At 37.7% G+C, this 25,224-nt stretch overlaps 1 protein-coding gene across 1 annotated transcript in view; it reads right to left on the reverse strand.

The window, feature by feature from the left end:
* SLIT2 (slit guidance ligand 2) overlaps nucleotides 1–25,224 on the reverse strand; it is a 379,517-nt gene that overhangs the window by 160,034 nt on the left and 194,259 nt on the right. The window contains exon 5 of the mRNA XM_029952292.1: nucleotides 62–133. Within this exon, the coding sequence (XP_029808152.1) occupies nucleotides 62–133 (72 nt within the window). The remainder of the gene's footprint in view (nucleotides 1–61; nucleotides 134–25,224) is intronic.

Below are 25,224 nucleotides of genomic sequence, written 5' to 3' on the forward strand. Positions count from 1 at the left end.
TTTAACTCTGAAATCAGATAATGTTTAAAGCAACAGAATAAATTAGAAAAAAAATACTTACAGATTTTTAATGTCAACAGCCCCACGGAAAGCCTTCCTTGGAATTGCCTGAATTTGGTTTTCACTGAGATCACTAAAAATTACAAAAAAGAGAAAGGTCAAGTTATAAAGTATATTTAAAAATGATTTTAATCAATGTTCTTGACAAATGATAAACTACTTCTTTAAAAAAGTCTAAAAAACTCCTAATAGGATCATAATTAAGCCCATATCATTAGAGGTAATTTCTAATACAAATATTTTATACTTATACATTAAAACATTCAGATAAATGGTTTCTTGAAGTACTTTTCCAGGTCTTTAATTTCATAATAAATTCTAAAATATGGTTCTCTTAAACATGAGTTGATTCAATTCTGTGTAATAAACTATTTCTTGAAAAACAAATAGTAAATTGTTCATCACTCAGTTTCAAGGGGTTCTAAAGTTTTAGCACTTGGTACTTCTCCAATATCACCAGCATAACTTACAAAGTATATAGGAAACAAGTCCATTTTAATATCCTAGAGAAAAGAGGCCAAAAACTGATAAAACCTGGGCAATATGATTAAATTTTCACAGCGCTTTAAGTAATCTTGAAAATGGAACATGGCAGTCCTGGCCCAACAATAAAACCAACAGTTCCTGCATGAAATATTAACAGCAGGTTGATTTAAAACCTTCTTTAAATAATTCTATTAATACCATAAACACAGACTGTCTATATTTGCATTTTAATTTAATTGAGAAATACATGTTAATCAGGGGGGAAAGCACCCTTTCATTTCAGCTGGAATGAGAAGTTTGTAAAAGTCGCTCGTCTCATGAAATGTATCATCATTTTTCACTCAGAGTTCGATGCAATACCATGAGCTCATACAGTATTTGCCTTACCAAGTAGGATATAAATAAATATCCATGCAAAAAATGACACTGAAAACAGAAAATGCTCATCTAATTTTAAGTAACACTACCACACAGCAGAAAGTTGATTTATCAAATAAATAGATTATTAAACTAACAATGATGGTGCTAAAATTATCTTTCAAATTCTAAGACAACTGATATTCATTAAGAAAGATGAAGCTACTAACCACCGATTCACAGCTGATGATAAGAGAGCCATTTTCCAGTGACGCGGAGGTAAACTGGATGGATTCATCCACATCCTCTCTCCTAACACGTCTTATGATCAGCGCTTTTTGTTCACATACTTGTGACCACACAATAGAGATAAGTGGCAGAGAGATTTAGTGTGTGGTCTTGACCTCATTAGCACCCAGTTTTAAAAACTGAGATTTGCATTCATATCTCAACATCCTCAATGTTCAAATAAAAAAAAATGTTTGCTAAGCAATTTGTAAAGAAATAAATGTTAGTCTATTTAAGGAGTAAAGGTCTTTTTAAAAAAAAGCAAAATGCACATTTTATTTCAAACAGTAAATTTACAATATGTGCTTATGTGGGAGTTAAGGCAATCTTCCATTTCCTAAGTGCTGTAGCTCCGTTAACTGCTTCCAATAGTTTCAGTGTATCGCTAAGAGTAATAAAACCTCATTTCCTTAAAAAATTGCTTATTTCTCCAGCTTGCATTGATTCAGACTTCCTTCCTTTAATTACATCACGTTAAGAATGTTTAACTGTGTAGATTTAACAGCCTTGATGCTGGCAACCATATTGCAAGGAAGCTACCCAAGAAGGAGAAGGTAAAGAGAGACAGTGGTGAAAGTAAAATCAGAAAGTAATAAGAAATGAAAGGGAAAAAAGACGGAGCCCAAGCAAATCTGAATCTGCAATGCCCCATGAAAACCAGCGGTAGTGTTTTCACTGCTGTGTCTCTGTCAATTCTGTTTATTCATCACTTGTGTTTCTCCGATTCTCTAAAGACAAAGACTGCAACGGAGACGGTAGGTGAATAAAAATGGCCGAGGTGGTTTCTTCCGATCTGGCCAGCTCTCCAAGCTCTGCTGTCTTCCCTCCCAGCCAGCTGGGGCCATTTTATTTTCCACCTGCAGTCTCCACTCTGCTCAGTCTCTAGGCAGATTTTCTTAGGTCTTGTTCTCAGTGCGGAGAGGATGAGGTGGGAGCAAAGTCAGAGGGATGATATTAGGAGGTTCATAAAGATATCACTGGAGAACCTGAAATGTACAGTCGAAGACTATTCCTTCTAAAATGGAATTTACTAGAAGCTTCTGAGTACCTTAGGCAGAATTCTAGGACAGGACATAGATGGGTTTTATACTGCTAACACTTAACAATCTTTTCTTTTCAAGAAAGAATGAGAAACTGTTAAGTGTCAATCTCAGAGTCTCTTTGCTACCCTAGGTCAGTGGTTTATGTTTGGCTGTCCCCCACCTCCCCATCCCCAACTAGACTGCTTCCCGGACAGTTTTACAGGGTCACTGCTCAGTTCGCCAGGGTGTCAGCTTCAGTTCTGGATCCCAGGCCCCTTCAGATAAGTGGGCTACATTCATCAATGACAAGAGAAAGAAACTTAACATATTTTCTATACCTATGGTATACAATAATTTTTTTTTTAGGAATAACATATTATTGGGGCACCTGGGTGGCTCAGTCAGTTAAGTGTCTGACTTTGACTCAGGTCATGATCTCACAGTTTGTGGGTTCCAGCCCTGCATCAGGCTCTGTGCTGACAGCTAGCTCAGAGCCTGTAGCCTGTCTTCTGATTCTGTGTCTTCCTCTCTCTCTGACCCTCAAAAATAAATAAAACATTAAAGAAAAAGAAATAATGTGGGCCTCGAACTCATGAATCACGAGATCATGACCTGAACAGAAGTCAGATGCATAACCAACTGAGCCACCCAGGTGCCCCAAGACCAATTATTTAAGTAAATGTTTAAGAAATACAGATAAATACTGAGTCAAAATTTGAAGAATTATAAAGTACTAAGTCAGAATTTGAAGAATTCTAAAGATGGTACAAAGGGCTACTTAATCTCAATATGTCCTTCCTGTGCCCTAGAATTTAAAAAGCTTTCCTCAACTTAACCTCTGGTTTATATCATTTGAAAAATGATGGATTAGATTGTGTTAGGATAATGACTCATATTTTCTATATATAATCAGGTGGAGGTTAGCAGTTATTTTAACCCAATATATATTTATTTAATATCTACTACATGCAAGGTATTGGCTGATGTTCCAAGAACTACTGAGTTGTGTAAAAGCCCATTTCCTGGCTTCAGGAATTTTCAAATCCAGTAAAGAAGATAAGGCAAGTAGCCAAGATAAGGCCAACTGGGAGATTTAAACAAATTATTGTGAGTCTAAAAAGCAAGAAAGCACAGTAAGAAAAAGACAATGTGAACATATCAAGATGTAAAGGTGAAGAAGTGGAAGAAAGCACATCTAGTGAAATAAACAGCACACACAAAATATGGAATTGGAAAAACATAGAACTTTTTATGAGAATAGCCTTTAGTTTGATTTGCTTAACAGGTACAACAGACATAGTGGAGTAACAGGAGGTGAGGTCAGAAGGCTAAATCAATGGCGTGATTAGTAAACCTTTTGGTACCAATTGAGAAGTGAGTTCTTATTTCAGTACACAATGTGGGGAGGGAAGGGTGGTAGACAAGAGCAGGGCAGAGGTTCTACACCTTAGATAAATTAAACAGAAAGCTAGAAGTTGGAAGACTAGATATAAGACTTCTATCTTAGTTGGGAAAAATGTAGTAAGAATGTCAAGCAGTATAAAAAAATTAATATCTCTATCACTTGCTTACCATGGGCCAGTTCATAGCTGCAACCTCTCTCCCACTCTAGATAGAAAACGTGGAACAAAGATGAAGAGTGGTATCAGGAATGCACAGAGAACCAAAACTCAGAAGTAAATTATATGTGGATATGGATTAGCCAAGAGAGACAGAGAAGACACAAGTTACTTTAAACTTATAATAAAGGTAGTGTTAATAAAACTAGGAAATCAGAAGACCAATCTGCAGTGTCGATTATATGTTTTGTTTCAGAAATTTTTAAGTCTAGTTAGAAAGATGGAATGCAATATATCACATAGTTTGGTGACAACAAAGATGACGTATGGTAAGTAAAACATGAGCGGTAACTGAGAAAGGTGATCTATAGGATCAAAGAAGTCAGTCACTGACATTTTGAGTAACTCAAGCCACTTTCAGAATAGAGTGGGATTGTTTTTGGGATGCCTGGGTGGCTCAGTCGGTTAAGTGTCTAACTTGATTTTGGCTCAGGTCATGATCTCATAGTTTTGTGAGTTTTATCCCCATGTCGGGCTCTGCAAGCCCCACGTTGGGCTCTGCTCTGACACTGTGGATCCTCCTTGAGATCCTTCCTCTCACTCTGCCCTACTCCTGCTCACATTCTCTCCCTCCCTCTCTCTCTCTCTCTCTCTCTCTCTCTCTCTCTCTCTCTCTCTCAAAAATGGGATTGTTTTCTGAAACTTGATGAAAATGATGGAGCTTAGTAATTCTCAGCCTCCAATGTTGGAGAAGCAAATGGCAGGTGGTGGTTGGCAGAATCCAAGGAGGCAACATTTAAGATGAATTAAGAGCACAGACTACAGACCTAGACTATTTGAGATTGATTATCTCCCATTTTTTAACCATGTGTCCTTGGAAAAATTGATTACCTTCTGTGCCTCAGTTTTTTCATCTGCAAAATGGAATAATGATAATGCTACTTCATAGGACTGTAGGTGAACTCAGTGAATTCATACTTTGAAAATGCTCAAAAAGTGCTTAAACTTAGTAACTATGGAGGTGTTGGTTATATACATGTTAAGATTATTCTATTCAGAGGTTCTATGCGCCACTGAGTGTACTACTTTGTTCCTTGAAGACCATTACAGGCAATATGAGATATTACTGATGAGAGTGCATTGTTCTGTGAACTGTGTGGAACGAGAAAAATGAGTCAGAACTACTGAGTTAGCAGGATGGGGCTGCCACAGGAGGAGTTTGTAATTATATCACTAGGCAGTAGAGTGTAAAAATGTGTTTTGGAGTTGGAAAATGGCTTGATTGGAGTTGATTTTTAGGAAGATTAATCTGGAAATTGAATTTCAGAGCAGGCAGGGACAATAGATAGAGAATTGGTATTGGGCAATGTTGGTGCAGAGAGAGAGTGGATCTCCAGTTAACTAGAAAATTCTTTTTGGTGAATTTAAGTAATAAAGCTGTGAGTTTGGCTTAGGTCCAAATGTAAAGTCGCCAATGCATGTTAAGGTGATTTTCCTCTAGAGGAGAGCTTGCAACCACTCAAATTTTCTGATTAGGGAAATGACAAATAGAAAAAGTGCAAAAAGTGTTTTAGGAAGACAACTGCAGAAATTGAGGAACTGGGATTGAAGACAGAGAAACTGGTTTGGTTTTGTGGTATTTTGAACCCAAGGAAATGGAAATACATTGCATGCTCATAAATTGGAAGAATTAATATTGTTAAAATGTCTTTTTTTAAAGTATTGTTAAAATGTCCTTACTACACAGAGCAATCTATAGATTCAATGCAATCCCTATCAAAATCCTAATGTCATTTTTCACAGAAATAGAATAAACCATCCTAAAAGTTGTATGGAACCCAAAAAGACCCTGAATAGCCAAAGCAATCCTGAAAAAGAAGGACAAACCTGAAAATATCACATTCCCTGAATTCAAACGTTATCACTAAGTTATAGTAATCAAAACAATACAGCAATGACATGAAAACAAGACACATATACTAATGTAACAAAATAAAGAACCCAGAATAAAAAATATATATCCAATTAATCTACAAGGGAGCCAAGAATATACAATAGAGAAAACATGGTTTCTTCCCACATACAAAAGAATGAAACTAAACCCCTATGTTGGACCATACCCCCAAAAATCAACTAAAAATGGATTAAACTTGAACATATGACCTGAAACCATAAAAGCCCTGGAAGAAAACATAGGAGATAAGCTCTTTGACATTAGTCCTAAAAATTATTACTTTTTTTAATTTTACACAAAAAACAAGGGCAACAAAAGCAAAAATGAATAAATAAGACCGTATCAAACTAAATGGTTTATGCACAGCAAAGTCAACATCAAAAAAATGAAAGGCAACCTAGAGAATGGAAGGAAATATTTTCAAATCATAAACCCGGATGAGGTATTTATACCCAATATATGTAAAGGACACATATAACTTGCTAGCAAAAAACATGCAAACAAAAAACAACCTGATTAAAAACAGGCACCTTAGTGATGTTATGTATCATATTGATTATTTTGTGACTATTAAACCACCCCTGCATAGGAGGAATAATCCCCACTTGATCATGGTGTATGGCTTTTTAAGTATACTGTTAAAATTGGTTTGCTACTATTTTGTTGACAATTTTTACTTCTATATTGAATAGACTTACTTTCTAAAGAAGACACACAAATGGCACATGAGAAAGTCTTCAGCATCACTATGTACATCGAATGCAAATATAAAACCCATAATGTGGGGCGCCTGGGTGGCTCAGGCGGTTTAACCTCTGACTCTTGGTTTCAGCTCAGGTCATGATCTCACAGTTTGTCAATTTGAGCCCTGCGTCAGGCTCCACACTGACAATGTGAAGTCTGCTTGCTATTCTCTCACTCCCTCTCTCTCTGATCTTCCCCCAATCATGCATGTGAACTCTCTCTCAAGATAAATAAATAAATAAACAAACAAACAAACACGATGAGATATCACCTCACAGCTGCTAGTATGGCTGTCACCAAAAAGGAAAGGGGGAACATACTGGTGAGGATGTGGAGAAAAGGGAACACTTATGCACTGTTGGTGCCAATGTAAACTGGTGCAGCCACTATGGAAAACAGTATAGATGTCCCTCCCCAAATTCAAAGTACAACCAGGGTATAATCCAGCAATACCACTTCTGGATATGTATCCAAAGGAAAGGAAATCACCATCTCAAAGCAGTATCTGCATTCCCAAGATTATTGCAGCATTATTTACTATAGCCAAGACCCGAAAACAATCAAAATGTCCTTTGATGATTACATGGATAAAGACAATGTGGACAGAGAAAGAAACACAATTGAAAAGGCACAATGGAATCTTATTCAGCCATAAAAAGAAGGGAATTCTGCCATTTGTGCCGGCATGGATGGACATTGAGGGCATTGTGCTAAGTGAAGTAAGTAAGAGAAAGACAAATATTGTAATACTTTATGATCTCACCCATACGCAAAATCTAAAAAAATGCTCAGAATTCATACAGAGTGAGAATAGATTGGTGGTAGACCGGGGATGGGGGTGAAAGTGGGGGAAATGGATGAATATGGTCAAAAAGTAAATTTTTCAGTTATGACTAACAAGTTCTGGGTATGTAAGGAGTATTTTAATGATGCTATATCATATGGATGAAAGTTGCCAAGAGAGTGGACCTTAAAATTTCTCATCCCAAGAAAAGCTTTTGAAACTCTGTGAGGTGATGGGTGTTAACTAAATTTATTGTGGTAGTCATTTTGCAATAAATAACGTGTATCATTATTATCTTGGTACATCTTAAATCAATACAATGTTGTATGTCAGTTATATCTCAATAAAACGGGAAAATACCACCCCTAGAAAAGGTTATTGCCAAGTGCTCACACATCATAATTTCAAAATTTTTTATAAAAATTAAAATTTTTTAAGATCTTGAATTTGAAAGCTTAGTTTATTTAACTCATTCACTTTCCAAGGTGACAGGGACGTAAGAAGAGCTGGAAAGGCGGTCTGATTCTGAAGTTAACCTTCATAAGAAAGCGATGAATGAGGGCGGGATTAGTGGCTTCAATGCAAAGGTTATACATTATTGGTATCTGCACAACTGGGAAGATTCAGGGCCCCAGAGCCAGGCCTGTGTAGTGGCCCTTGTGGCCATCCACCAGGAAACCCTGGAGTTTCCTATTTTGGATCCTCTCCCTTCTACTACATTCAACCCATTCCCAAAACTACTTCTGTAGTTGCTCCAATCAAGTCCCCGCCTGCCATTCTCCACCGCCATAGCCACTGTTAGGACATTCATCACCGTTTCAGACATGAATGAGATTCCAAACTCATCTGTGAATTGATTTGTGATCCTTTCTGATGTATCATCTACACGAGCACCACAGTTTTATTTCCAAAATTGAAATTTTATCAAACCACCTCCTTCTGAAATCTTCCTCATCTCAGTTAAGGAGACACCATCGTTACAGTTGCTCGGTCCAAAAACTTTCAAGTCTTCATGGCCATTCCATATTCTTCCACACCCCCATCCGAGCCATCAGAAAATCCTCTTGATGCTGTCTTCAAAATAGATCCACAATCTGACCTATCTGCACCTCTGTGTCCCTGAAAAGCCACCATCCCCTCTTGTCTGAGTGACTTTAACAGACTTTCAAATGCCTCTTTGCCTCTCCCCTTGTCTTCCCATAATCATATCTTGCCACATCACTGATCAAAAGTTCACTAATGTCCCATCTCACTATAAGAAAAAGCACAAAGCACCACAAAAGCAATTTGGCTCCAAACTAAATTGGTTGGCACACTCTCCTTGACCTTGTCTCCTACTTTTCTCTCAACCCCCTTCTCCAACCACACTGGCCTTCTAGAGTTTCTTAAACTCAACTCAACATTGTCTCATTCAGGGTCTCCCTTGATACTCTTTCTTGCTCTATTTTCACCTCAGACCTTCATTCATGAATTCCATGCTCTCAATTCATCTTTTTGAAAATAATTTTTCAAAATCTCTCAGCTTTTGCCTAACCTTTTTTTTTGTCTTAAGTACCTAGTTCTTATCACCAAAAGATGAAGAGTTATGAATTGTTCAAGACCCAGAGCAAACAGTACCTCCTCAACATAGTTTTTCTCCACTCTCCCAGGTGAGCCTAGCCCTAAGATCTCTGACACCTATCAGCTATGTGATAGCTTCTTTCTCCATTTGCTCAACTGTAAAATGAGCTAGTGTAAATATCTCTTAGGGCCAATCTGCTTGGTCCAAATGACAATATTGTTATTAATACAAATTACCACTTACATAGTTAATGTCATGTAATTATTGCATAGTTATAAAATATAACTATTATTGGTGGGTCAGTCATCCCATCTTCCAAGTTCTTAGGTGACTTGAACACACCTTTACTTTAACATTTCAAAACTTTCAGTTTAATTTTTTTCTTAGACAACTATTCTCTGATAGACAATATGATAAATGAAGGCAAGGACTTTGTTCATTTTGTTTCTACAGAATTCCTGGCAAGGTGTAAAGGAGGTAGGGAAAGAAAATGTTCTGAAGAAAAAATGAACAAAACATGGCAACTTGATGGATGGATATGTAAGAGACAGAGTTTTTATACAAGTCTGTGGTTGCACCTTGCTAAGTAGCCAAATCTAACATTATAGACTCAATCAGGGGCAATCAGAAACTAAAACTAGACTTCTGAGAGGACTTTTACATACACTGGTATCAAGGCCACGCAAGAGAGGTGAATTCATAGTAATGTTTCACAAAACAATGGACACATGAGACTAGAGCTCAATAAAGAGGTCAGAGAGAAATACAGATCAATGAGTCCTTTTGCCATGGTAAGAAGTGAACCATGCAGTGTGTATCTGACTCTTCTCTCTTATGATATGCATTGACAAATTTCAAATTTGCAGATTATTGTCCCCAAGAAGCGATGCTAAGCATACTCAAAATTTTGGTACTTGCAAGTGGGAAAGTCAGCGGAGTTCTCCCACCCTCCATTCTGTTCGCTCATTCATGCTTGAAAATGCCTTTTTATTTTTATTTTTTTAATTTTACAGAGAGAAACGAAGCACATGGATGAGCGAGGGAAGGAGGAGCAGAGGGAGAGAGAGAATTCGAATCAGGGTCTGTGCTCAGCGTGGAGCCCAATGTCGGGCTTGATCCTACAGCTCTAGGATCATGACCTGTGCTGAAATTAAGAGTTGAATGCTCAACCAACGGGCCACCCAGGTACCCCTCAAATGCATTTATGGACACCATAAAATCTGACATAACCATTCCTTTGTGATACTTCTCTATTTTTCTTTTATGGTATGTTTTTAACCACCAACTTGACTGATGCTTCTTTTCTAAATGTTTATATATTTTGAGAGAGAGGGAGTGAGCAGGGGCCAGGCAGACAGAGAGAGGGAGAGAGGGAATCCCAAGCAGGCTCCACGCTGTCAGAGCAGAGCGTGCTGTGGGGCTCTATTCCACAAACGCTGAGATTGTGACCTGAAAGGAAACCAAGAGTCAGATGCTTAAACAAATGAGCCACCCAGGCACCCCTTGACTGCTGCTTCTTAATAAGCAGGGCTGTCTCTTCTACATATGTCCTTTCTCTTCCAGGTCTTCATACGATCCTAGAAAGTAGATTCATTTATTATTGTTTGTCAAGATGCAGAAATGGTCTTTTGGGGTTATTGCTGCTCTAAAAATTTTTTTGTTACAAAGAACCTGCAGTAACTTCTACTACTCAGTAACTAAAGCTTTATTGAACATAATGGTAATAATAGGTATCTATTTTTCTTCTGATCTTGAATATACTTTGCCAATAGTACTTTCTTGCTCTTAATAAAAAGTGTCAAAGAAGGTTTCTTTTTTACAGAACTTACTGACAATTGTAAATCTCCATAGAAAGTTAAGTGTGAAAAGTGTACAGTTTAGAATTGATAAAATAAGATAATACTCATAGCTAATACTTATTGGGCAATTACTAACTGGCAGAAAACACACTTTGGCTTATTTAAATTCTTTTCTATAATCACACGAGGATATACTCTTTTATTTTCATTTGGAGAGAGGGAAGTAGGGTTTACAAGAGTTATGTAATTTCCATGTAGTCATACAGTTAAGTAAGCTACTGGAACTGCTTGAACTTGGCACTGTTGTTCTCCAAACCTCATACGTGTAACCACTCCTGTCTTGCATCATAGACTTCTGTAGAAATCTGGGTCTCGGGTATTATAGTTCCATCATCCTGGAGCTGTGGTTTCAGGATCACCCATAACAACTCTCTGAAAAGGTTGTTTAAAAATAGGACCTCTGAACTCCACTCCAGAAACATCAGGCAGATTCTCTAGGGAAGATGTTCAATAACCTGTGTATTTAACAAGTCTCCTAGGCAACTGTTATGCCCACTCTCTTTGAATCCCATGTTAGTAGCCCAATGGAACATCTCTGATAAATAGCATCTTCTAGCTTTTGTTTGATTTATAAGCATGGCATTCATTTATGTGCATCCAGTGAGAATGCGAAGAGGAAATAAAAAATGAGAGGTGCCATTAAACTTGAATAGAGAAGGTTAGATAAGAGACGCCATCGCTGTAAAATATGCATAATAAAAATCTCACAACCAGAATACTGATTTTGAAAAAAATAAAGAATTACAGCATGAGGAATTTTTATCCTTTCTATTTCTTCTCTTCTAAACAGTATCCATAATATTGCTTCATATTAGTGTTGATCTTTCCAAGTGATACTTAAGTCACCCTTTGGGTTACTTACAAGCACTCCTGTTACGTGCACTCAAAGAGGACATGCCTAATGGGGTGAGGCCATCAGCTAATGACAGGTTCTAAAAGTATATTGCAACAACCACAAAAGCCTCCCTTTACACGCTTTATGAGAAGGACCACGGAGCTAGTAACCCATGTTTTCAGAAAACCTGTGGGGTTTTCTTGCCCCGTCTAAACACAGAGGTAAAACCACAATGGCCTGAAGGCACCATCAGATGCCTGAAAGAGCGTCCTGGAAGGTGGTGTATTGGGATTGACTCCGAATCAGGTCTGGATAAAAATCCTACTCTTCCCTAAAACCACATGACCATGTAATCTTCGTCAAGTTACTGACCCTTTAAATCATGATTTATTTTTCCTAACTCTAGAAAAACCACCAAGCATTGCTGTCTCAGGCTTATTGTGAGGATTGAGCATTCTGATGTAGTCTCTGTGAAGGTATGAAGTGCATTGGCCAGGCTTAGCACACCAAAGTCCTCACACATTACTTTTCTGCAGTTCTATTAGCTCAATTCAGTTCACTTCAGAAATGATTTATTGAAAGCACAGTGTGCGCAGTACACTGCTAGTTCTCAGAAATAAAAGATAATAATAGTAGGTGGCTGATCTCCAGAAACACAGATTCCAGAAGGGAAAGCATCAGGTAAGGTAATCATCGCACTACTGAACCCTCAAAAGTATCAGCAGGGAAATACATGAAGTCCCGAAACAGTAAAGGAGGAAACACTTCATTTTGTCATTGCTTGGACTGTTGGGATGGTAGGTCATGTAAAAAGCATATAAACAAACAACAAAAAACACACATTTGCTATGGCACTTCTTATGTTTAGGTATGGATTCGTGGAATATATATGCATACCCAATCTAATATACATACATATATTTTCCATTAAGCCTTTGTACATGCACTTCCCTATGCCTGGAATATTACATTGTCCTTCACTTTGTTAATCTTCCTACTCATCCCTCTTAGGCAGAATTAAATATTCTCTCTTCTAAAAATTTTCTCAGCCAAATACTGGAGTAGACTCCCTATTTTTGTGCTCATGCAACATGTTATACTTAACTGACATACTGGATTATAATTGCTAGCTAATTTGTTGACACAACTCATGAGAGCTGAAAGCACCCTGAGAACAGATAGAGAAGAATTCATCATTGTCTCCCTGGTGCCTAATACAGTGCCAAGTTGTGGTCAATAAAGCATAAATAAAAATGTACAAAACTGATTAGCAAACTAATACTATACTTGTTGACATTTAGGTTCTCAAGCAACTTACTTCTTTAACAGGTACTTAATGTCTTTCTTAAGATGTATGAATATCTCATCTTCTGGTAAATTAAGACCATGATGACGTACTTACTCCTTAACTCCCAAAGATATGGTAAAATATATTATTTTTTGTAACTCATGTCTTTACTCACAAGGGTAAGATAAAGGTAGTAGCAAAAATAGAATGATTGTGTTAGTATAAGTATCATATATTTTAAATAGAAAACAGGCATTGAAAGTCTTTGTTCAGGCTAAACTATCATCTTAGACACAGCTGATGAGCTTAAAAACCCTTTAAAGGGTACGTGAAAGTTTCATAATTTAGTCACTAAAACGGGGTGCCAACCAAGATCATTTCTGAACATAACTTCATGCCTTTGCAGCATGATTTGCACTATTCATTTCCTGAGATGCATCAAAAACGTGCTCCTATTTTTCTCATCAAAATAACTGCAGATGTAGTAAGGAAGACCAGGCATGTATACGTAAATCAAGAGCAGACACAAACTTATAAGACCTGCGTGTGAAATTAAATAACGAGATATAACAAGAGTGGGATTTCCTGGGTCTTAGGAAACCTGCTGGGGAAAGTTTGGCAAGAAGAAATGAGAAGTTATTTCCAAAGAGACAGCATGGGAAGACATTAGGTACAAGAAGATTAAGGGTGACATCAATGGGGGAGAATGGTAAGGATGAAGAATTTTGCTGCATTTAACAAATAATTAAAAGGAAAGAAAGAGATGGTGTTGGGATTTCAGAACATTCAAATAAGATGACAATAAAGTTTTCAACTAATCTTATTAGCAGTGAGAAACAAGAGGAGCAGGAAATGAAATAAGGCTGAAATAAAGGTTTCGGGAATCTGTCCAAGAACAACTAGAGCACAATGTCTAACTACTTCAGGACAGCAAGTTTTGTTGTTTTCTCTCTCCTCCAGGGTGTTCTTAAATGTACATTTGTCAACAAAAAGTCAGCGTGGGTGTATACACTTAATTCTGACTTAAAATCTTGTGATCTATAAAGAGAGTCAGCCATCAGGACTTCCTTTGAAAACTTAGAAATTTCAACTGAAAAGGGATTCTTGATAATAATAAAAAGATTTCAAAGGAAGACGAGAGTCAGTTGAAAAAAAAAACACCTACAAATCAGGAATTTACAAGTGAAATTGGCAAACATTAAATCTCAACAATTTATGACCCCAGCCCCCTGGAAAGTTTTTGCAATAGAGTATAACATCCTGATTGATCAATAATTTATATATCAAAAGATCTGCTCATTTAAATTAAAATTCAGTGGTTCTTAGATTAAATCTAGTTTAGAACATTTTCATTACTCCAAAAGAAACTTTTTAAAAATATTTTTATTCTTAAGTAATCTCTATACCCAACATGGGGCTCAAATTTATAACCCTGAGATCAAGAGTTGTATGCTCCACTGACTGAGCCAGCCAGGTGTTCCCAAACCCTTTATTCTTTAACAGTTACCCTCTTTTTCCCTTCCCCACACTGTAGCATGAAATCTGCTCTTCACTGTTTTACTGCCAAATAATATTACATTGGATGGACATACAACATTCTGTTTGTCCACTCCTCAGTTGATAGATGAAGTAGGCTTGATATGGCAATTTAAAGATTTGCTGGTGACTCCTATAGTTTGCATACTCTTGGGATCATTTTTTATGACATTATTTTACCAGGCTTAATATTTCTTAATAAATCAGAAGCCCAATTGTTGGGTTATTGCCTTAGTAGCTAAACCTTTACAGATACTACGCTTTCTTCAAAACTTGTTTTGTTTATACACTGGATTAGACTGCTTTTCCATAATTTTACCTCCCTTTACTCATAATAGCTCTACAATACATGATGTCATTTGACCATGCTCATGAATTTGTATAGACTATGGAGGCAGCCCTTGATTTGTTTTGAACTTGGGATAAAACTGTTTTCAAAAATAGGAATAGATGTATTTTTCTATCACTGCTTTCTTTCCACATGTGTATATCCATGTTGACTGGATATTATATTTAATATATATTTGTATGTTATATACATGTTTGTTATATATAATATATATTTGTTTCTAAGAGTATGTGCATGTATGACAGAAAGAAGACAGAAAGAGACACAGAGATATAGACAGACAGACAGATAGATAGAGAAAAGAAACAGAGGGAAAAGCCCACCATATGCAACCATGGGGATATATATATATACACATATATATATGTTATGTCTATATCTTACTTATATCTCACTACATGTAATTTAGATAGGAAAAATGTTTACTGTTATGACCTAAAAAGTTTTTTTTCAGACTTAAATATGCCTCAATGACTTTCAATTTAAAACAATCCTGTATTATAATTCCTAATGATAATTTTAGGTCTCACTTGAAGCATTCTCTGGAGTAGTCCCTAGAAAAAAATTTTTAAAGGAGGTAAAATGAAAATCATTGTCAAATACATTTATCCTAAGCACTCCTTATAGATCCTCATTCAATCTTTGAGTCCAAAAATATAAAGACAACTTTCAAGGATATGCTTTTTAAAGTCATCATGCCTTTGCCTCTTACTTTGTTCTAAAGATCTTTTAAAGGCAGAATGTAATCCAACGGTGCTGAAATACTGCATCAGCTTTTAACAAAAGAGCCAATACTGCCATGCTGCTATTTTATTACTCACGACGTATGGTTTCCAGTTGAGTATCCCATTAACCTCAGAGTGCAATGATATCATTTTAATTATATAAATTGAAACAGCAATGTATAATACCTATATCATGTAAAAATGGATTCACTTTATGTGAAAGTGTCTAAACTATCTTTCGCTATGAAGCAATAAATTTGCCTTTGATGGCAAACCTGCCTGTAAATTTAATTTCTGGTAATTTTATTTTCCTCCACAGTTTAACCTCTCTTAGAGTCTGACCAGGAATATCATAAATCTGTACTTCCATGAACTAGTTTGGAAACTACTGAGTAACGATAAATGAGTATTTGCTCAGATTTTAACTTGGAGAAGCAAATATATATAAATGTGGGTGGGAAATGACCATGCCAACCTATAAAAGTCATCACAACGTAAATCTCTAATTTGTTAAAAAGTATAGTTTACTTAAAGAAACCGTCTTTGTTATAATATATATGATCAAATAATACATTTAATGGAAGAGAATTATTTTCATTGGTCTGAAGATCCCAAAAGATGTGTGAGGATAAGAAAAAAACTAAGTCTCATAGAAGAGAGATGCTTGCGTTTGTTCAAGAGAAAGGCTAGTTTAGATGTAGTCCAGTCTCATGCTACATATTCAGGAAATCATCTGGGACTGTTGGAGTACTGAAAGGGTCACCCCTCAAGAACTCACACAAGACTGCGGGGAGGGTGGGAGGTGTTCCCCACCAGTGCCTTCTCTCCTTCCAGAGAATTCCCTATAGGGTAGCTAGTTCTAAAGGAAATAGAAAAGAAGCATGGTCATGAGGGTGAAAGTTAGTACATTTCAATGTTAATTAGATGTGACACACACCAGGTGAGAACAATCAGAAGCCATCCTGTGAACAGAAAGTGCGTGTTTAAAAGCCACAGCCCTCAAACCAGAGCATCTAGCCCCACATCCGGACTGCCACTTACTAGCTTTGTTACTTGGGCAAGCCATTCTACCCTCGCTAACTCTTCGCCCACTTCATCTGAAACGATGGGGAAATAAAACCACCTACCTCCTAAGGTCATTGCTTAGAAGAACTGAATTAAAGCTTGTGCGATGCTTAGTGGAGTGCCCAGCACCAAGCAAGTGCCTGATAAATGTGAGACCCGCCGTCACTGTGCGAGTCTGCATGTTTCTGTCTGTTCCCTACACTTCATGGTGAACTTCTTGAGGGCCTGGTCTCTGCCTTAATCATCTAAGAATTTTATCCTGGATGTGCCATTTATTAGCTCTACGACCTGTGTCAGGTTTTTTTTTTCTTTTTAACTTCTCTAAACTTCAATTTCCTCATCTTTAAATTAAAACTTATATTTAGAACATATTTCATAGCACTGTTGGAAAGACTGTATGAAGTATTTAACACAAGACCTCACACATACTAATAATATTCTGTAAAGGTTACATATTATCATTTTAATGCAGAAATACATACGAACAAACAAGATTCTAGAAGATGCACTCAAATTTAGGTAAAATTTTTGCACGCCAATTATATCTGTATCAAAGTTTAATTTGGGATAAAACAGGATCATCTATTTTATAGTTAAACATAATATCTGTGAATTATATTGCTGTCATCATCAATAAATACTTAAAACAATCCCAGTAAGCAACTGAGCTATTTTAGGATGCATTTTAAATTCAGGAGATTTAAATTCATCACATACAGTTTCTGAATTACAAAGAAGGATAAGAGGTTCATAACCCATATCCGAGTATGTCATAGTGCTCTGAATGTAAAAAGCCATTTTATAATTTTTGAAAGGCAATCTTAGGCTAATGTCTCCACTTAATGTACAAACCACCCTTGATTATGCAGCCAGCAGACATTTTGAGGAGATCCAAAGCCACATTTTCATGATACCATGATTTCTGAACTATATGTAAAAGAGAATTAACCTCAGATATAAAATCTGAAAAGCAACTTCCAGTTCCATATTCAGTGAGCTCCCCTGGGTGGGGTTTCCTAATTGGAGGCAGTGGAGGTGAGCACAGGGCTCCCCAGCGCCCCAACCACCCACCTACCAGCGGGACGGAATCTGCTCACCCCAAACACACCATCTCGACAGGACAGAAAGGAAACTGCCCTGGTGCGGCCAGTATTGAACAAGATATGGAAGTAAAATGCAAAGAAATGACTGAGAACTGTACGGAAGTAGGAAAGAAGGAGAAAAGAAGAAGAGGGCAGAGCAGGAGAAGGGACAGAGGTCGCAGGGGGCAGGATAGGAGAAATGAGAAGAGGAAACAGAGAAGGCACAGGGCTAAAGGAACAGCAAGACAACCCCAACTTGCTGAAGAGGAAAGAATCAGAGCTGAATAGTTTCCACTGCCCAGCGTGTCTTAGCTTCTTGGTAGGAATGTGTCTGCTCTGAGACATCATCCGTGGTTTTACACACGTCACACATTTAACATTCACAACACGAAGAAGCAGGCGCCGTTACCTCCAACCCACATGCGGAAACAGAGCCTTAGGAATTAAAGCAACTGACTGGATGTTTAACAGGTACTGGGGACACAGCAGGGAACAAAACAAAGTCCCTGCCCTTAGGAAGCTGAACTAAATGTGCTCCAGGCTGGAATTGTTCTGGGTTTAAAAAGATGTTGAGGACTTGCAATGAAAGAAAGTGCAAATCCATTGAATATGCATACTCACTGCACCATCTTCATCTGTCCACTTTGTAATGATGCTTCTTTACCTTATGACATAGATTTTGCAATTAAAACATCTCATCAATTCTACTTTGCGTCAGATTATACAATTTCAATGAGACAGAATTTACTTGAAAATTTCTAATGCAACTCAAATACATTTTTTTTTTTTGCCAGCTGTCAATGGGTAGTTTCGCCCACCATCCTTCACTGAATCTCTCTTAATAATGTCCATCCCAGTTTGTCAGTTTAACTTGATGGAACACTACATTCCAGCACTACTAACCCTTCCATTTGCTTAAAACTCGATTTAGATGCCAGAATACATCCAGACACAGTTTTGTTGTGTAAGTCAATCTATTGGCCACCAAATCAATTCCGCCCACAACTGTTCCAAAAAGGCACTTAAATCAATTTGCTATAAAAGTACTGCATATAAAATGATATATGCATAAACTATACTTGGTTATTATACATAGAAAATTAACCCCAGCAGGCTCAGGGCTCACATTTGAGTACACTCTCTCCTTCAGTATACACTTGTGAGACATACTCGTTGATAAAGTCATTCCAACACATACATGCCACTTACGTGTGTATCAGTAGGAAATTAACCTACAAAGTATGACCAGTTTTCTTTTAACAAGACCCTGGAAATTTTTATACATCTTAACAAAACTCAGACACCAGTCATGAGTCCCAACTCATGTTTTTGTGATTTGTAGTATTTTTTAGCTGCGTTAGCAAGGACCATAGGGACCATTAGCAGAGACAGATTTTTTTTTTTTAAGTCAGTGGACTAATTCCAAAGAAATCATAACCTTAATGATGAGGAGGAAATGCAGGGTTTTTATTGATTCCCCAGAGTCACAAAGGTCCTATCAAGAAACTGCGACTAAGGGACAGCTCTTGACAGGGGACCAAACTTCAGGACTGTGTGACAGTGGTGCAGCGCTGCCATGACCAATGAGAGAGGACCAAGGCCAAGTGTGTGAGAACTCCAGTGACCTACACGCTCAGTGGGAACTTCAAAGAAACCTCACAATGACAATCATAAAGTCCTTTCATGGAAGTTTAAAAAACATATGTATTTATAGACAAACCCTCAAACCTGCATATTTTAAAGTCCTTATTCTTTTGTTTTGGCTGAATTTGAATATTGTCACTTTTCTTGGTTAAAATAAATTATTCTGAGACAAATATGAGGTCTCTCTTTCTGTTTTTACTTTATTACTCAAGTTAACTTTCCCACAATTATGAATTCAGATGCTGTAACTGACCAAATTATACATTGGTAAATGTGCCGCATAACTTTCACTATGTTATTAGTAGTGTAATTCCAAATCAAACTTCAGATTTACACTGGAGCTATGTCTGTTCCAGATGCACTTAATGAGCAAATACCATACTGTCTTTTTTCATAACATCTTGACTCAGCAGAAAAACTTGTTAAAGTTGGAGGAGAATAAAAAATCTTATTCATATTATTTGCATAATTAACAAAACTCAGCAAACCTAGCTAGAGGAAAGCTTTCCTTCATCAGAAATACAGGTAGAAGTCTGTCTGTAGAGGACATCTTTGAAAACAGGACAGAGTCCCCTATCCATCGCAGTGACTTACATCTTCTCTGGCAATAGGTAAGGAAAAAAGATAACAAAATTATGTCTGTCTAGGTCCCTTCTGCTCCAATGGTTATTGTTTGCTCTTTCTGATATTAGAGTGGTGTGTTACAAGAATTCAGGGAGAATAGAATGGAAATAAAACTGTTCATATCTAAAATGCAGTTAAAAAAATCCAATCAAAAGTGAATTTGTGATGTTCTGTTTTTAATGTCCCATTCAATGAAATGTAGCCCAGCACCACAGGGTACATACGTGGCTCACTGTGATGGAATCTATATTCATTCTTGTAGCATCACTAAGAGGGGAAGCAATATTGTTTCCATTTTTATGTATGGAGAGACTGAGGAGGCATGATTCTCTACATGGTCTGCTAGAGATAAAAGTGGCATCAACGTATGATGAAGATTCCATTGCCCAAAGTTGATCAAGTTCAGACTTTATCATAGGCACTTTTCCTTATCCAGGAAACCAATGTTGATGAGTGAAAAAAAAAAATAAGGCCACAGGTTCTCAGTTATTGACTATATTCTTGGCAGGTCTGACATTTCAAATCATGTTTTCAGGAATTAAAAAAAAATAGGCACAGAGCCGTCAATCCTGAAATAAATCATAGCAGTGGGCTCTCGACTCTATTTTAATTTGTTTAGCAACCGTTATAAATTAAATAGCTTTATTTAAATAGTTTTATTTTTTTAATTTTTTTAATGTTTAGTTATTTCTGAGAGAGAGTGTGTGTAAGTAGGGGAGGAGTAGAGAGAGAGAGAGAGAGAGGCCAAATTCGAAGGAGGCTCCAGGCTCTGAGCTGTCAGAACAGAGGCTCGAACTCATGAACTGTGAGATCGTGACCTGGGCTGAAGTAGGACACGTGACCAACTGAGCCACCCAGGCACCCCAACAGTTTTATTTTTTAATGTTTACTATTTATTTTGAGAGAGTGAGAGAGCACGCTAGCAGGGGAAGGTCAGAGAGAGAGAGAGAGGGGAAGAGAGACTCCCAAGCAGGCTCTGTGCTCTTAGTCTGAAGCCAGATGCCGGTCCCAAATTCACAAACCATGAATTCATAACCTGAGCTGAAATCAAGAGTCAGATGCTCAATTGACTGAGTTACCCAGGTGTTCCTCCATAGTTTTATTTTTAAACTTAAATACTCTAGCTTCCACCTCTTGTGTTTTCTCTATAATACGCCTAGTTTCTAACTATTGGTTATTTTTAATTCATTAACAGTCTAGTTCATAATGATATTACTGATGTTCTATTGTCTTCTTTTTAAGCAACACAAAATAAAACATGTTTTCTCTCTGTAAATTAGAACATAATGCAATAAAATTAAACTTATCCATTGTCTCTACTTTTCAAATAATCTGAATGAAAATATTCAATAATTCTTTATGACAAATTTTCTCAATAAATAAAAACTAAATTAAGTTTCCAAATGTGCCTACCTAGAGTTCTTTCAGTCCCTGGGCATACATGCAGACTATCACTATTTTCATAGTAACTAATATAATAGATAAAAGTAAATGAAGTAATTTTCAAGAAAATCAAGGAACCTTCACGATTCAATTCACAAATCAAAATTGAAAGCCCTTTTAGTAATGGCTGAAATATTTTTCCACCTGTTACTCTTGAAGGGCAAGTAATTCTTAAAAATCCTACTCTTGGATGTTTAAAGAACCATGGCGATTGGGTCACATAAAAGTGCAGACTTTTAAATACATAACCGGGAAGTTAAGTACTGTTACACCAGTGCATTGTTAGCACATCGATACCAGTGAATATTTTTGAAAGCTTAGGAAAGAGGTAGATTTCTTACGTCTGTCAGAAAGATGACGGAAAGCTGGAGAGCCAGGTAAGTATACTGACACGGACTGTCTCATATACTTTCTGTGCTCCAACTGTTCCCGTGTGGGTGCAGACTTGGTAAAATCCCAGCCTATAAATTTCCATGTCCTTTTGGCCAGTGATTTCTCTTTCTTTAGACTCAATATCTTCCTATAATACTACTTTTTTATTTTCTTCTTTCTCAAATATCTAGAGAGTGAATGACTGAAAAACTTCAGTATAAGTATTTACTTTAACAAAGCAATGTTTCTGGATTTTTTTTTTTTGCTTTATTTTAGCATGTGCATATGTTGGCAGGTGGGGGGGGGCGGGTAGAAAGAGACTGACAGAGAAAGAGAGGGAGGCTCTCTTATGTTTTACTTTTTTCTGAAAAGTTCTCTCTTTCAACCTAGGCATGCCTTGGCAAAAAAAGATGCCAAGCCCTCCTTTTCAGTGTCCCCTCTCTTGCAGAAATTGCAAAACACCTGGCTGTTGGCTTCCACGAGCAATTTGTAACCCATTTCTTTAAATGAAACATAGGCCTGGTACCCTCCTAGGAGAATTTCTTAGCAATGAACTCCATCTCTTCCTCCAGAAGTCAAGAAAGGATATTAGGATTCACACGAGAGTAATGTTAGAATAAGGAGAACCTTCAATACACTTAAAAAAAAGTATAATTTTTTGAAATACAGTAACTTCAGCTATTATAACTCTTAATTTACTCATGACGCTCACAACTGATCACAGCAGTGCCCAGTGAGAACCTCTGAATCTTTCTCTGGGGACAGCGGTCCACCTGCCTGACCCCCTCTCCCCTGCTTAGCGGATGGACACACAGATCCCTCATGTCCACCTGGATCCTCAGAGACTGAGCTGCTTTCCCATCTGACAAGGAAAATTGCTGAGCTTGAAAGTTGTCGCCAAGACCCTAGGGTTTTTTATCAACAGTAGTAGGAAGTCCAAATCTTATGGCTAATGGATGTCTCACGGGGAAGGAAGATGCCCTTCCAGAGAGCATCTTTACCTTCCGCAAGCCACCTCCTCTGAGCAGGCATTCGTCAGAGCCACCTCTGTTTCTGTCCTGCTCACAGTCCCCATATACCACGGGCTTCTATGTTCTGCCTCTAACTTTTCTACTGCCTTTGTGCTGGAAAAATATTAACAACAAATAGAACAAAAATTGAACCATGTAAGATATTTCCATCTAAGTTACCTCCCTTGATACAATAAAGAGGAGGTGGTTGTGTACTGGAGTTTCTGAACACCATTTATTTTGATGGAGATGCCTATTGGCATTCTCCACACATACAGTCTGGAAGTTAGGATTCTAATATTTTGCATCTAAAATCTAGTTAACTATTTGGACAGATAAACATGCAGAGGGGACTTTTTGATGCAGCTATTCATTTAAAATAATGCATACTTCCTTTGTCTGTTCTCAATTTACAATTTTGGAATTGTAAAGCCCTTGCTTTTAAAAGCAGCCTAATTCCCTTCTGATAGTAAGGAAAGATGTATTTGGATGGTTAGTCTTGCAAACTGATTTTTGACTTTTCTTGGCTCCAGACTGGCTGGAAATCCTGGATATAATTCAAACCCTTTCTCTGAACTTGTCCTGCGATTTCTGCTTTCCTCTTTATTGCCCATCTCTTTAAAAAAAAAAAAAAAGAGCCTTTCCTCACACTTTCTCCTTCATTTCTAGGTGCCAGTGGTGTCCAGGGCTGATGGGAATCACACTGGGCTAATTACCCTTTTACTGCAGAGCCTCATCTAGGCTACTGGGCAACCACAGGAAAACGAGAAACCAAGATAACAGCTCAGCTCTGTTGCCCACATTTCCAGTCTCCCCCTTCCACTGCTTGCCTCCAGAGATATATCGCCTTGAGTGGGCAAACCACTGAGAAAATTCCCGTCTGACAACTGGCTACGAAGAAGGGTCAAAGGCATTAACCCGTAGTTAAGGAGGCAAGGGTTTACTTAAGTTCCTTAAGCACACAGACAGTTGTTTTGCACAGAGACTCCGGCAGCTGGTTTCTGTCTCTGATGGTGAAGGAACAAGAGGAACGTGACAATGGCTATGTTGACTTTCAGACAAGAAGGAAGACATCTCCATAGCATTTATGAAGCATGCACAGTGGGCCAGGACTTTGCATACTTGGCATCATTTAGCCTACTCACGACATCCTTAGGGAACTCTCAAGGAAAGTAAGGTTAGCGGGTTCCTTCATTTGTCCAAGGTTGCAAAACCAGCAAGTGGTAGGACTTGCGTTTGTCTCCAGTTTGAGGGAACTAAAAAGTCCTTTCCATGACAGCAGGTAGTCTTGTACTTTATGAGAGGAAAGGGAACTCGGATCCCTTGGAAAGTCTTACAAATTCTGTGGACCTAGTCCTGGAAAAATACGCATGGACACACCCACAAAGTCATACACATGTTTTTGGCTGTTGCACCAAGTACAGACCCTAATAAATCATCTGCAGTGAAGTGTGCTTCTGCTAACAGAATAACAGCACAAAACTGGGCCTGTTTACAGGATGAAAACAATACCTCCGAGAAAAAAAATAGCAATGTCTAAAGGAGGGGACCTGGCATATGTCTCTTTCAGTCTTCTGATCCTACGCAAATCCTTTTTAACATGTTCTGTAATGGGTACCCCCACAGTACTTTTTAGGGGAAATATCTTTAAGTTTAAAACATTCCTTAAAATATATTTTTTTCACATGGGTCCAAATTAGTAATATATATAAACAGTGAATTCTTAAGAATTTGATGTTCAGGTAAGAAATAACTCCTTTAAAGTACCACATTAATAAAAAAACAAGATTCTGGAAAGAGCAGTCTTCAAGCACATTGAATTACTAAAGCAGAAACTAATTTATCATTTTAATAGCAGATAATTTAATAACAGGGTTGGGTGCAGCACGAATCCGCTCTGCATTAATGGCCAGCAAAGGGGCGAGAAGGATGGAGAGAAGGGACGTGACTGTTAGCCAACCGGGGCTGACCAGTGTGGCCAGCGCCCTCCAGAGTCACCCATGGGCAGCTCTCTGGATGCACTAGACAAGAAGAGGACCTTTATTTTTGTGTCCAAATAATGGGGCCAATGCTATTGCAAATACAAAGAAAGAGAATTTAACTAAACCTCAAGGTATGTGACACAGACATGGGCACCCGTAACCCTGGAGTAGCAGAGAAAGCTTCACGGAAGAGATGAACCTGACAATTAAGTGATATTTAAATGCCATGGAAGGCAGAGCGACAGAATTGAGTAATTAGCAAGCTGAAAGACTTTAAAGAAATTTTCTCTTAAAAATTAAGTTTTAAAAGTGAGGTGCCTGGTGGCTCTGTTGGTTGAGTGCCCAACTCTTGATTTCAGCTCAGGTCATGATCCCAAGGTCATGGGATTAAGCCCTGCATTGAGCCCCTCACTGAGTGTGGAGCCTGCTCAACATTCTCTCTCCTGCCTGTGCCCTCACTCTACACACACACACACACACACACACACACACACACACACACACCAAAACCAAAACCAAAACAATTAAAAAAAAAACCAACAAAACGAAAAAAGCAATGCTATTCTTATTAAAAGACAGTGGTAAAAATGATAAT

This window comes from Suricata suricatta, chromosome 1, assembly GCF_006229205.1.
Source record: "Suricata suricatta isolate VVHF042 chromosome 1, meerkat_22Aug2017_6uvM2_HiC, whole genome shotgun sequence".
Taxonomy (NCBI): domain Eukaryota; kingdom Metazoa; phylum Chordata; class Mammalia; order Carnivora; family Herpestidae; genus Suricata; species Suricata suricatta.